We start from the raw sequence: 12,621 nt of genomic DNA, 5'->3' as shown, positions 1-12,621 counted from the left end.
TCCAACAAGCCCGGACTCCATTTCCCGTGGTGCCCTGGGGGGGGGCAACTTCCGGCGCGGGTACGGGTCGGCGCACGCGGTCTCGGTTCGGTTGACTTTGCGGAGCCATGGAGGGTGGCTTCGGCTCGGACTTCGGGAGCTCCGGCGGCGGCAAACTGGACCCGGGGCTCATCATGGAGCAGGTGAAGGTGCAGATCGCCGTGGCTAACGCGCAGGAGCTGCTGCAGGTCCGGGGTCGGGCCGGGGCGGGCGCCGAGGGCAGTGGGGTCCACCGGGCGCGGGTGTCGCGGCTGAGTTCGCGTTGTCCCCACAGAGGATGACGGACAAGTGCTTCCGGAAGTGCATCGGGAAGCCGGGGGGCTCCCTGGACAATTCGGAGCAGGTGAGGCGCGTGGGGCCGCGTGGAGGCAAGTACGCGTGCGCGGATCAACGGGCGTCGCGGTGGGACGAGTGCGCGTGCGCGGCCCGCTGCCTGGGGTGGGGCGCCGGTCCGGCCGCTGCTGAGCCGAGCCGCGCCCCCTTCCCGCCCGCAGAAGTGTATCGCCATGTGCATGGACCGCTACATGGACGCCTGGAACACCGTGTCCCGCGCCTACAACTCGCGGCTACAGCGGGAGCGAGCCAACATGTGACCCCCCCCCCCCCCCCGCGCCGCGTCCGGCCCGGCGGGCTCCCGGCAGGCCCCCACCCCAACCCCCTTTTCCGTTTCCATAAAGGCCCTTTGTGAAGCGGGGGCCCGCCTGTGCATCCTGCCTGCCCGTGGTTCCTGAGGACGAGACCGGTGCCGCCACACTGGGGTCGTCGCTCCCTCGGGTCGTGGGGGGCCCTGGGACTTCCCAGATTGCAGGCGGCGCGGCCCCTGCGGGGTCCAGGCTCACCGTGCACCTCGGGTGGCGAATCCGCCCTGGGACCTGGGGGCATAGTCAGGCCCCACCTGGCTGTGGCCACCTGAAGGTGGAGGCCAATAAGGGAGGTGCGGAGAGCACCCGATCGGTGTTCCCTGGAGGGGGTCTCTGCGGGAGGTGGCCCGGCGTGTTCCCGGGTCCCCTGACCGGCCTGCGCCTCTTTACCCTCTGTGCCCCTGGTTTCCAATGACCGTGACCGGGAGCCGGTTGCTCACGCGAAAGGCAGCTTGGAGAGGAAGCGTGGCCAGACCCCCCTCCCCAGCTCCGGCGCCAAAGACGGAGGGTAGTCCTGCCCCGGGGAGGCCTTGCTGCCCCTTCCCCGCACCTCCCATATCCGGGCCCCGGGTGAGCAGCAGCCGAACGGTCCCTGCTGTGATACGGAGGTGCTGAGCCAGCAGGCTGGGGACAAGGGGCTGTTTATTGGATCCAAATAAGCAGCAAACGTGCACCCGGTTACCCGCAGCCCCCTAGCCCCCCGCCCGCCCACCCCCTAGACTCTCCTCCTCGGGCAGAGGGGCCAGCGGGTTCCTGGCGCCGTCACCTCTCGTCCCGGGCGTGTGCAGCCACGTGCTGGCGGTCACTCCTGGATGTTCTGCCCGATCCAGCCTCTGACGGCAGCCACCCGAGTATAGACCCCTGGGAAGTGGGGCCGCCCGCAGCCGTACCCCCAGCTGGTGACCCCAGTTAGCACCCACCGGCCAGAGGGCTCCCTGCAGGCCAGGGGTCCCCCGGCGTCGCCCTGAGGGAAGGAGAGGAAAGGCCTTAAGAGCAGGCCACTACCTCCCCCATAGTAGCCCTTGGGCCCGGGTCCTTTTCCTCGTGAGCTTATTTTCTGGGGAAGGGGTTCTAGGTTAGGATGACCCGTTCATGCAGACACTCATGGACACTCGGTATTTCCCCCGGGCTGAATGGGGGCCTCACGCGGCAGTCACTGCCCAGCCCACGTCCCCATCCCGCCGGGGCCGGGCCGGGGAGGGGGGCGGGGGATGCCGAGGCGCCGAAACCGGCTCATAATGGATGCCCAATAAACGGTGGTCGAGTGAAAATTCCTCCAGGGTCAGAAAAGGTGCCCTGCTTGGTGGGCTTGAGAGGGCGGCGCCGGAGGGTCTTGCAGCGGTGACGACTTCGCCCCGCCACGCCCCCCCTTGCCCTCTGCGTGTGGGACCTGGGTCCTGAGAAGCGCCCGCTTCCGCTGCAGAGTGCGCTCACCGAACAGCTGTCCACGCCGCCCTGCGGGAAGCCGGCGCACAGCATGCGACTGCTGATCTGCACCGGGTAGAAGCGGCGGCACGTCTGCTCGCTGAGGAGGCGCACGGCCGCCTTCTGCAGCTGCCGCGCCATCGAGCCTGCGGGAGAAACGGGAGCCGTGGGCCGAGGGCCCTCTCGCCGCGGCGGGGGGAGGGGGGGCAGCCGAGCCTACCTCCCTCGCGCACCGAGCCCCAGCCGGTGATGACGCAGCGCGCGCCGTCGGGGGGCCGCGGCGTGGGCTCGGGCAGGCAGATGGGCCGCACCAGGCGGCCGCGGCGCACGGGCCCCGCCAGCTCGAGCAGCGCCACGTCGTAGTCGAGCGTGTAGAGGTTGTAGAAGGGGTGTTTGTAGATGCGCGCCACCCGCTCCAGCTGCCCCTCGGCGCCACTCAGGAACGGCGTGCCCAGGAAGGCCGCCCACTGCTTGGGGTCCCCGTAGCTGCGGGGTGCGCGGGGACAGGCGTCGGCCCGAATCCCCGCGCCCCGGGCGCGCCCCCCCATCTGGAAATGGGGCTGTCGTCGCTTCCCCCTAGGACGGCGGGGAGGGTGCGAGGGTCCCGTGCCTGGAGCGAGTGCTACCGCGCACGGAGGTGACACCACAAGCGTATCCGTTCCCGTCAAGTATTAGGGCTCTGACCCTGGGAGGCGCGCTGCGCGTTTCCCTGGAGGACAGGGCCCCTAGCCTGGTCTACCCTACGAGCGCCCTACCGGGAAGGGGACTCACCACTGGGTGGCCTTTGGGTCTGGTGCCAAGTGCCAGCGGGGCGGGCCAAGGTGGGAGTGTTCCATCGTTCCCCAGAGCCTTCCGCCCCGCCCCGCCCGTGGCTGCAGACCTGGCCCCCTGGTGCCGGCAGAGGCCATGGCCAGGGTTCGGGGTGGGGGGGCTGCGGGGCTGGACGGGACCGCGGTGCCGCACGGCCAGGGGAGGGGCTGTGTAGAGGAGGGGCCGGTCTGGGGCGGTGGGTGCCAGTGGCTGGGGAGGGCATTTGGGGCCAAAGCGTGGACAGGCGACGCGGTGAGTTTTCAGACAAGGCGCTCCAGTGAAGCGCACAGGCCAGGGGCGCCGGGGCGGCCGGACTCACACATCGAAGCAGTGCGCCGCCGACAGCAGCCACCTCTCGGCCACCAGGACGGCCCCGCAGCGGTGCTCCCGGCGCCGCAGCCACAGGCTCACCTGCCACGGCCACTCCCCGCGGGCCGCGGCGCTGCCGCCCACGATCCTGGTCATCGCTGCCACCGGTGCCAGGCCACAGTCTGCGGGGGAGTCGGGTGACAGATCGGCGGGCGAGCGCATCCCTGCCTGCGGCGCGCAGGGGAGGAGGAGCCCACACTAGGTTGGGGGACCTGCCTCGGGAAACCTCCGCTGTCAGGAACACTGGGCCTGGTGGTTAGGCCTGCAAATGAGGCTTCTCCGAGCTTTTCTCAAATAGTATTTGAAATGCACTTTAGGTTTGCCTCCTTCGTGGCTGAGGGCCAGCCCAGCAACTCTGCTCACCTCCCTCTCCTCACCAGGCGTCTCCCACTGCCCTAGTAGCCAAGTTCCTTGCTGCCCCGGGGCCTTGGCACACCCTAGGCTGCTGCCCAATAGGCCCCTTCCCTGTCCCAACAGCTCCTGCACTGCCCTGGATGCCCTCTCTGGGCATCTCCCCTTACTGGGGTCCTGTGTGACTCAGTATCCTTCCCTCGACACTTCCTCCAGGCTGTGACATGTATCACTCCCCCTCCCCCAGCACAAGATGCCCTCTCAGAACACTACTGCAGACAGAACAAACTGGTGGTTGTAAGGGGTGCTGCAGGAACCCTTACCACCCATAGGGGCACTCGGGGACCCGCCCTATCATTCCCACAAGGAATTTCCTGCCTCCGGAACAGTCCTCCTTCCCCAGCCCGCCTTTCCTGCCCTTCAGCCTCCTGTCCCAACCTCAGCTGGAAGGGGAGAACGGAGAGATGGGGGGCCACCTGCCCGGTTCCCTCTCAGCCCCACCCCCAACACGCCAACACCATGGGGATCTTGCCCAAGACCAGGAGGCCTGGGGAATCTGATGGAAACAGCTCCTCTCCTGGAAGTGCCCCCCCACGCTGAACAACGTGAGAATGTGTGCCATTCCAGGGGGCTTCCTCACCTCCACTGGAGGCCAAGTTAAGAACTTGGCTGTAACTATTAGAACAGTAAAAATCACCAGGGCGGGAGGCCAGACCCAGATGAAGCCGGCTACAGAGACAGCGTTTCTGCCAAGAACAAGCAGCAGCAGCTGTGAAGTGTCCCTGAGTGTCCCTGCTGGAAGCTTCCCCGCACCCAGACCAGCAGAAACTGCCGTCAGGAACCAGAGCCGCGTGAACAGAAGACCCCCTTTGGCCTGGGACCTTGGTCTCCTTTCCGGTCCAGGACAACTTCTCGGCGGGTTCCGGACTGGATGCTCCGCATCCGTCTTAACTTTGTGTTGCCAGGGAGACAGGACCGGGGCCCCCCTGAAAGGGTCTAGACGACCCTTGCCCGGACCCCTGGCATGTGGCCGACTGGGCCCGCAGCCAACAGAGACTGCTTCTTTTCGACGCCATCCACCCCCTCTGTGCCCCCAGACCCTTCCTTGGTCTGGGAGCCGTGCGATGGTTCTGAAGGTGTGCGGGCTGCCTCGCTGCAGCGAGCCCCTAAACCTGGCTTTGTGGGCACAGGTCTGTGCCTGAGCGACCCAGGCTCATCGGGCCACGTGTGCACACGTCCATATGTGTGCGAGGGAAAGGGAAGAGAATAGGGAAGAGAAGGCGACACATCCTTAAAGAGAGTGACCATGAGCATTTTCCCCCAGCTCCTGCGTCCTGGGGTTAGACCAGACGCACACACCCCTGCCACCCCTGGACAGGACAGTGGGGATCCAGGGGCCCAGGGAGGGACCCTGATGCAGGAGGGAAGCAGGGAAACCCCCCTGGGTCGCAGTCTCTATAGGGGAGGCGGTGAGGATGCTGGAGATGGGGACTTGGAACAGCCGGGAATTCTGGGAAACTCCCCAGGAGGAAGGGAAGTGGATGCAGCCGGCAGAGGTCCGCAGCCCCACGTGCTGAAGCCCTGGGACTCCCAGAAGCGTGCTCGGTCCCTCCCTGCCGACCCGCTCCCCGCCTGAATGAAGCCAGACTCCGTCCCTCAGCATCTGGACACGAGCACAACGTTCACGTCTGCTGGGGGCAGGCGGGGGCGGCGTGCCCGGGGCCCTCCCCCATCCCCCACCCCGCCTCCACCCTACTTGGTAGGGCCCCTCCTCTGTGGCAGCACTTCCTCTCTGAGTTTTGCGACCTACCGCTCGGTCCCTTGAAACTGACACGGTGGGGGGGGGGGGTTGACAGGGCAGGAGTGGGATGGTTGCTAAGACAGGGGTCCCGCCAGCACACCCCGCGCCCCACAGAAGCCAGGCCTTGTCCTGCCCTTGGTTCCCCACGACGCTGCAGCCAGTATGAAGCTGGCTGCTTTTGATGGCGTTTTACTCCGGACCTGCCAACACGCGTTCGTACCTTCTGATCACTGTTTAATAAAAAACGCTTTGGTCACGCACGAAGGATCTCAAAGGCACGTTCTCCATCAGTATCTCTCTGGGCCCGTTCTGCCAAGATGGGCTGAGCCAATTTAGCCAGGGGCCCCTGAGCGGGGCCTGTGGGGTCAGCTGGGGCCTGCACAGTCCCCTTTTCACTCCTGCCTGCCAGGGACTGTGTGTGCGTCGCCAACGTCTGGTTCCCTGCCGCGCCGCATGGCATCGCACGGCAGGCTCGGCCCAGGGACCCAGGGCGGCCCAGAGGAGGGATTCAAGCATGGACGACGGGTGCCTGGACGTCCGTGATGACCCTCCCGCCGGGCACTTCCCCACATGCCCTGGTGCCTCAGAAAAGTCTCCGTTTTGTAACAGGAGCACACAGCGGCGCCTGGGTGGCCGTCAATTGAGCGTCCGCCTCTTGGTTTCAGCTCAAGTCGTGGTCTCAGGGTCGTGGGATCGAGCCCCACGTTGGGCTCATGTTGGGCACAGCGCACAGCCTGCTTGGGATTCTCTCTCTGTCCCTCTCCTTTTGCCCCTCCCCCACCCGTGCACGCTCTCTCAAAATAAATAATAAATAAGCATTAAAAAAAATAAAGGAGTGCCCGGGTGGCTCAGTTGGTTGAGTGTCCAGCTTTGGCTCAGGTCACGATTTCATGGTTCATGAGTTCAAGCCCCGTGTCAGGCTCTGTGCTGACAGCTCAGAGCCTGGAGCCTGTTTCGGATTCTGTGTCTCCCTCTCTCTCTGCCCCGCTCTCTGTCTCAAAAATAAACAGTAAAAAATTTTTTTAATAAAAAATAGGGGCACCTGGGTGGCTCAGTAGGTTAAGCATCTGGCTTCAGCCAGGGTCATGGTCTTGTGGTTTGTGGGTTCAAGGCCGACATCAAGTTTTGCGCTGACAGTGCAAAGCCTGCTTGGGATTCTCTCTTCCTCTCTCTCTGCCCCTCCCCTACTTGGGCTCTCTAAGTGAATAAACAGACTTAAAAAAATTAAAAATGAATAAATAAGTAAATAAATAATAAATAGCACAGGAGCAGACAGGGGCTTGGGGCTAAGGCATCCGCCGCTAGACAACATACATCTGGCCAACCAGTGCCCGTGTCCCTGGCTCTCAGGACTGGGGGGTGGGGGGGTGCTGATCCAGTATGACAGGTGTCCTTACAGGTGACGACATGAGGACACAGACACGCACAGAGGGACGGTCCCATGAGGACACGGACAAGGGAGAGCACAGTGTCTACACAAGACTTCTAACCTCCAGCCTGGGTGAGAACAAGCGTCTGTTGGTGAAGCCTGCCCCCACCCTCCGCGCACTGTGGCCCCTGTGACGTTAACAGCGTGAGCAGACCCACGCGGGACCCCTGCCACCCGCACATCACTCCACTCGCCCCAGTACCTGGTGGCTGGAAGCCCACGGTGGTCCTCGGGGCGTCTGGGAGGGGTGTCTGTCCCCCAGCAGTGGCGCTTACGGTGGCTGCAGTCATGTTGGCGGGCTGGCTGGTTGCCCCGCTGGTGGCCGAGGGGGTGGCTGTGCTGGCCGGGACTCCCGGGACTGTGAAGGCAGCTGCCGTCCCGGAGGACTGCCTGGTGGCGGGGGTCCTCGCGGTGGGGAGGAGGCCGGAGGACATGGTGTCCAGGATCCAGCCCTTCAGCCTGGTGATTCGAGCGTACACGCCAGGTCTCCGGGCCTGAGCGCAGCCGACCCCCCAGCTCACAATCCCCGCCAGGTAAAACACACCGGGGGCCTCCTCGCAGGCCAGGGGTCCCCCGGAGTCGCCCTGAAAGGGAAGGAAGGAGAAGGTGAGCTACATCCGTTGTGGCCATCATTTCACACGGCGCGCGAGACCACACGCTGTCCGCCCCCAGCACACGCGATGGTGCAGATCACTTACTCCTCGGAGACTTGGGGGGGTGGAGAGGGGAGGAAGTTAAAGCGAAAAAGTAGAGGGGGCACCGCCTGGCCCTCCAGCCTTCCCATGGGTGGCGGAGGCCCATCAGCGGAGCAGGAGACACGGCACGGGGGCTCCGGAGACCTGGCTTCAGACCTTGCATGACCTTGCTCAAGTCACTTCTCTCTGAACTTCAATCTTTCCTGCTTTTGTTCTTGAGATGTAAAAAAAAAAAAAAACGCAGAAAACCCCATCTCTGCTCATTAGCCGCCAGCCTTTTTCCTATACGTTTCAAAAAAATTACACCAGTAACATACTGCTCTTCCTTTAAAAAGAAAAAAAAGGGGCGCCTGGGTGGCGCAGTCGGTTAAGCGTCCGACTTCAGCCAGGTCACGATCTCGCGGTCCGGGAGTTCGAGCCCCGCGTCGGGCTCTGGGCTGATGGCTCGGAGCCTGGAGCCTGTTTCCGATTCTGTGTCTCCCTCTCTCTCTCTGCCCCTCCCCCCTTCATGCTCTGTCTCTCTCTGTCCCAAAAATAAATAAAAAACGTTGAAAAAAAATTTAAAAAAAAAAATAAAAAGAAAAAAAAAACTTTTTTTTTTTTTTTTTTTTGAGAGAGGGAGAGAGAGCGGGAAAGGGGCGGAGGGAGAGACAGAATCCCCAGCAGGTTCCATGTAGTCTGCACAGAGCCGGCTGGACACGGGACTCCAAGTCCTGGACTGTGACATCATGACCCAAGCTGAAATCAAGAGTCAGAGGCTCAACGGACTGAGCCACCCAGGTGCCCCCATTTTGTTTTTTAATTTTTTTCATGTCTGCTTATTTTTGAGACAGAGAGAGAGAGAGAGAGAGAGAGCATGAACGGGGGAGGGTCAGAGAGAGGAGACACAGAATCCGAAGCAGTCTCCAGGCTCTGAGCTGTCAGCACAGAGCCTGACACGGAGCCCGAACCCACGAACCGTGAGATCATGACCTGAGCTGAAGTCGGACGCTTAACCAACAGAGTCAGCCAGGCACCCCTTGCTTTTCTTTAAAAACTCAGAATGTTACAATAGAGCTTAGGCCACACAGCAGACTGCTTTTCCCAAAGGTGGCAGGAGACTGTCTCCCTCATCCCACATGTGCTCTTTGAACGCGGAGATCTTGGCACTCCTCCCATTGGGTGGTGGGGGTCTGCCTCTCCACATGACCCTGGGCACAGCTCTGTGGCTGCCTTCGCCCCTAGACTTTGGGGACAGTGATGCCAGGTGACTTCCATCTTGCTGCCTTGAATTACCCGCTCTTGGGAGCCAGCCAGCACGTTTCGAGGTGGGAAGGAGCCCAGGCGGAGTCCACGTGGAGAGGCCACATGTAGGGTGTAGCTGAGACCCCAGCCAACAACCGGTATTGGATGTGCAAGTCGAAACCCCGTCAGAACCTCCTGGGACATCAGCCTTTGAGCCGTCCCACTGCAGGCCGCAGACGCCATGTGGAGCACACGAGCCAGCCCCACTGGGCCCCACGGGAATTTCCAACCCACAAAATCTACGATTGGAAGAAATGGCTGTTTCACACCACCAAGCTTTGGGGAGTTTTGTTACACGGCAGCGGGGACCGACACAGCCCTGCCCCTGGTCCCGGGGCCCCATTTCCCCAAAAGTGAACATATTAGGAGCTTGGTGGGTCCCACTATGCTTTTACATTTATTAGTAATTTTAGAAAATATGTAGTGCTGTCTTTAAAATGTACATAAATGTTACGTGTAGTATTTTACAACTTGCTTCATTCATTCAAGTCACAGCAGCCCTAGCAGACAGGTATTACTATGACCCCGTTTTACAGACAAGAATCTGAGGCCCAGAGAGGTTGAGTAACGTGCCCGGAGTCACGGAGCTTGTGGGAAGAGGAGCCAGGATTTGAACCCACAAGTGCACTTCCCAGAGGTTCCCACTGCAAGTTATTTGCCACATTTCCCTCAACTGCGGCCTGTGAGTGTACGTTTATGTTGCAGCCGATATCTTCAACCTGGCGGATGTGAGCAACACCTCTGAGTGTTACTACTGAAGTCCACCCTTTGGGGCCCTGGCCCTCTCTGCTGGGACGAGCAGGCGGAATCCGTCCCTGCTGAGCTCTTACCAAAGTGCAGGTTCAGGAGCCCCATCGATGAGTCTCGTTCCCAGTCGCTAAGCTTCGGGCTGGTTGTTGACACAGAAGTAGGAGCCATCGCCACTTCCTATTTTGTTGTTCCCGGCGGTACACACATTCCTGATTCTTCTTTACCAGGACTATCCTGCCTGGTCAGGTACCATTACTTTGCTCTCCTGCGTGAATTTAAAACCAGCCTGCCAAGTCATATGGTGAAATGCTACTGGAATTTTGCCTGGAATTGCAGTGATTTATAGGAAAAAATGGAGACAAATAGCTCTTCATAATATTGTCTTACCGTCCATGAATATGGTATGTTTTTCCATTCATTCAGACCTTTTTATTTTCTGCAGAGTTTAGTAACATTCTCCACGAAAACCTTGAACATCTAGAGTTTACTGCTAGACACCACACAGATTTTGTTCTCACGTCAGTGGGATCCCTTTTTCTAGGATGCTGATTTTTGCTGGGAAAAGAAACGTTCTTGACTTTGTATGACCTTGTATCAAGCCAGACTTGCTGGACTCTTTTGAATCTTTGTAGTTTCTTACTTGGCTCTGTGTGTTTTTATTTTATTTTACTTTTTTGGTAGACAGTCATGTTACTGCAGATTACATTTTTGTCTACTTTACAAATCCCTATGCTTTTCTTTTTTCTTGACTTCCGGCATTAATCCAGATGTCCTTGGTGACGGCAGGCAGCCTGGTGTGTGAAAGGAAGGCTTTGTTTCACCATCAACATGATGTCGGCTGTAGGTTTCTGTTGTCTTTCATAGGATTGGAATTTCTTAAAATCGTAATTACGAATGGTTGTTAAATGGTTGTTAAAAAGTATCGGATGCCTTTTTCTGTGGTTTTGGAGAAGACGCCCTCTTTCCCTTTTGGTCCACTAATGTGATGAGTGGCGTTACTGGGTTCTCCTGTGTCAGACTAGATCTTATGAGATAAACTCACTATGGTTGTGATTTATTTTCCTTTTAACACATTATTAGATTTAGTCTAATATTTTATTAAGGGTTTTGCATCGATATTTCTTCAAGATTTTTAAAAATGTTTTTTGAGAAAGACAGACGTGGTAGGAAGAGGAGGAGAGGGGGAGAGAGAGGGAGGGGGAGAGGGAGAGAGACAGCGGTGGGGGGGGGGGCGGAATCCCAATCAGGCTCTGTGCTGTCAGTGCAAAGTCTGACATGGGGCTTGATCTTGCAAACTGAGATCATGACCTGAGCCAAAACCGAATCAGATGCTTAACCAACTGAGCCACCCAGGCGCCCCACATCAATGTTTCCAAGACCATACATTTCCCCACTTGTATATTTCTTTGGCCTTCACGGCATGGTTCTGGAGCCAGGTTTCCCCTAAGCTGGATCGCACACACCTCAGGTGCTCACTGGCCACCCTGTGACACAGAGCAGTCACATGTGCCATCACTTGTGATTAGCTTTTCCTCCTGTGAATACATGCTGCACATTTTCAAGTTAGTGTCTGTATTTTTATGCACACCCACCTCATCTTCTGCTTGGAAATATGACAACTTCTCTAAACCACACATTTACAGGCATTCAGGTTCTCTTGAGGGCTCCCCTGCTCGCTGCGACGCACTGGAAACTGTTTCCCTTCCGTCTGCGAACACGTCAGGCGGCCCGCTCACCTGGCAGGAGTCCACTTTGCCCTCCAGGAAGCCGGCGCAGAGCATCCTGTCCGTGAGGGAGGAGTTGTAGAGTGCGCTGCACGCCTTCTGGTCTATGATGCCTACAGACGCTCTCTGCAGAATGTCAGGCTTGGTGGCTGCCAAGGAGAGGAGGCCCCACACAAGCTCACTCACAGAGCGATCCCTCTTCCACGTCGGCTACGCTGTGGCAACACCCACCCGGGCAGGGGAGTCCCTGCCCTATGGATAAAGAACCACAGCCCCTCGGGGCCGCAGGGGTCCGTGTGGTCGTGTAGCGATAAGGGGGCGGACCCCGTGCTCCTACTCAGCACCCTAGACCCTCACCAACATCCCCAGGCAGATTCCCTAGCGCCTTGGGTGACCTGCAGGGAGGACAAAAGCAGCACTAACTCTTGGGGGTCCCTGAAGGGTACAGCACAAGGGTCTCCGAGCTTTTCTACCAAGGGCCACAGAGCACATAATCATGGCTTTACGGGCCAGACAGTCTCTTGGAACGACTGAGCTCTGCCCTTGTAGCAGGAAAGCCCCCAGAGACCATCTGTAAACCAGTGGATGGGCTGGGCGCCGATAAACCTTTACGAAGCAGGCGCACTGCCCGTGCGTCAGAGCCTGCGACCCTGGGGGGAGCGGAGGGGAGAGGGGTTTGCAGGTGTGGGACCGGAGAGCCTGGTGGGGAGCTCACCGTTTCCCTCCTGTGTGTTACCCCAGCCAGAGATCATGCACTTCCGGCCCACGGGGAACTTCTGGATGGCCAGGGGCAGGCAGACAGGCTGGATGTACTTGTTGAAACCCAGGGGCCCGGCCAGCTCCAGCACGGCCACATCGAAGTCCAGGATGCCGGGGTTGTACTGGGGGTGCAGCACTGCCCGCTTGAGCCCCATCTTCACTGGGTTTCCGCCGACGCCCGTGAGGGACGCGGTGCCCAGGTGGGCCCGCACCAGCTCCACCTTCGTGCTGCCGACAAGGGGCCGCTCAGACACCCCGCTGCCCCCAGGACGCCAGGCACAGCTGTGGGGCCCGGGCTCTGGGGAGGGGAGCCGGGAGGACGGAGGGGCCACAAGGCTGTTGCCCAAAAGTGGTCCCAGGCCGGGGGCCTGTGGACAAGGCAGGGAGCCCCTGCGGGCTCATCTCCTCTGGCTAGAACACAAGGGGCCCCTGGTGCCCTGTGACTGACAGACTAACCATGGGGCGGAGGCGAAGATGCCCCCACTTGTCCCCCAGAGACCAGCCCAGCAGAATCATCCCCCCAGGAGCTGCGGCCCAGGTGGGG

General features: G+C 60.1%; 2 protein-coding genes across 4 annotated transcripts in view; one reads left to right on the top strand and one right to left on the bottom strand.

Annotated features, from left to right (window-relative positions):
• Positions 1-44: 44 nt before the first annotated feature.
• On the top strand, positions 45-1,954 carry TIMM13 (translocase of inner mitochondrial membrane 13). Of its 2 annotated transcripts, none has more exons than XM_047095523.1 (3): positions 45-182; positions 314-382; positions 534-1,954. In XM_047095523.1, exons 1-3 carry the CDS (start codon positions 108-110, stop codon positions 630-632), a joined length of 243 nt encoding a protein of 80 aa, XP_046951479.1. In that variant the 5' UTR covers positions 45-107; the 3' UTR covers positions 633-1,954. The 2 variants fall into 2 exon arrangements, with proteins under 2 accessions (XP_046951479.1, XP_046951478.1); XM_047095522.1 differs by having other exon boundaries at positions 51-227.
• TMPRSS9 (transmembrane serine protease 9) overlaps positions 1,483-12,621 on the bottom strand; it is a 29,624-nt gene continuing 18,485 nt past the window's right edge. For both annotated transcript variants that reach the window (XM_047095519.1, XM_047095520.1), the window contains 7 exons: positions 12,034-12,305; positions 11,331-11,467; positions 7,068-7,449; positions 3,235-3,406; positions 2,326-2,591; positions 2,115-2,251; positions 1,483-1,644 (listed from right to left, as the gene is read on the bottom strand). In XM_047095519.1, the coding sequence (XP_046951475.1) occupies positions 1,483-1,644; positions 2,115-2,251; positions 2,326-2,591; positions 3,235-3,406; positions 7,068-7,449; positions 11,331-11,467; positions 12,034-12,305 (1,528 nt within the window). The remainder of the gene's footprint in view (positions 1,645-2,114; positions 2,252-2,325; positions 2,592-3,234; positions 3,407-7,067; positions 7,450-11,330; positions 11,468-12,033; positions 12,306-12,621) is intronic.

Source organism: Lynx rufus, unplaced genomic scaffold (assembly GCF_022079265.1).
Source record: "Lynx rufus isolate CCGP_SWC_20201006 ecotype Redwood Valley unplaced genomic scaffold, mLynRuf1.p SCAF_4, whole genome shotgun sequence".
Taxonomy (NCBI): Eukaryota; Metazoa; Chordata; class Mammalia; order Carnivora; family Felidae; genus Lynx; species Lynx rufus.
The sequence above is the reverse complement of the archived record's forward strand: the minus strand, read 5'-3'. Positions and strand labels throughout refer to the sequence as shown.

Bases quoted from the DNA above. Each gene is read 5' to 3' on its own strand.
- TIMM13 (XM_047095522.1), top strand. From the start codon at position 108: ATGGAGGGTGGCTTCGGCTCGGACTTCGGGAGCTCCGGCGGCGGCAAA. The intron at 228-313 runs GTCCGGGGTCGG...TTGTCCCCACAG, and splicing joins ACGCGCAGGAGCTGCTGCAG to AGGATGACGGACAAGTGCTT. The intron at 383-533 runs GTGAGGCGCGTG...TCCCGCCCGCAG, and splicing joins CCCTGGACAATTCGGAGCAG to AAGTGTATCGCCATGTGCAT.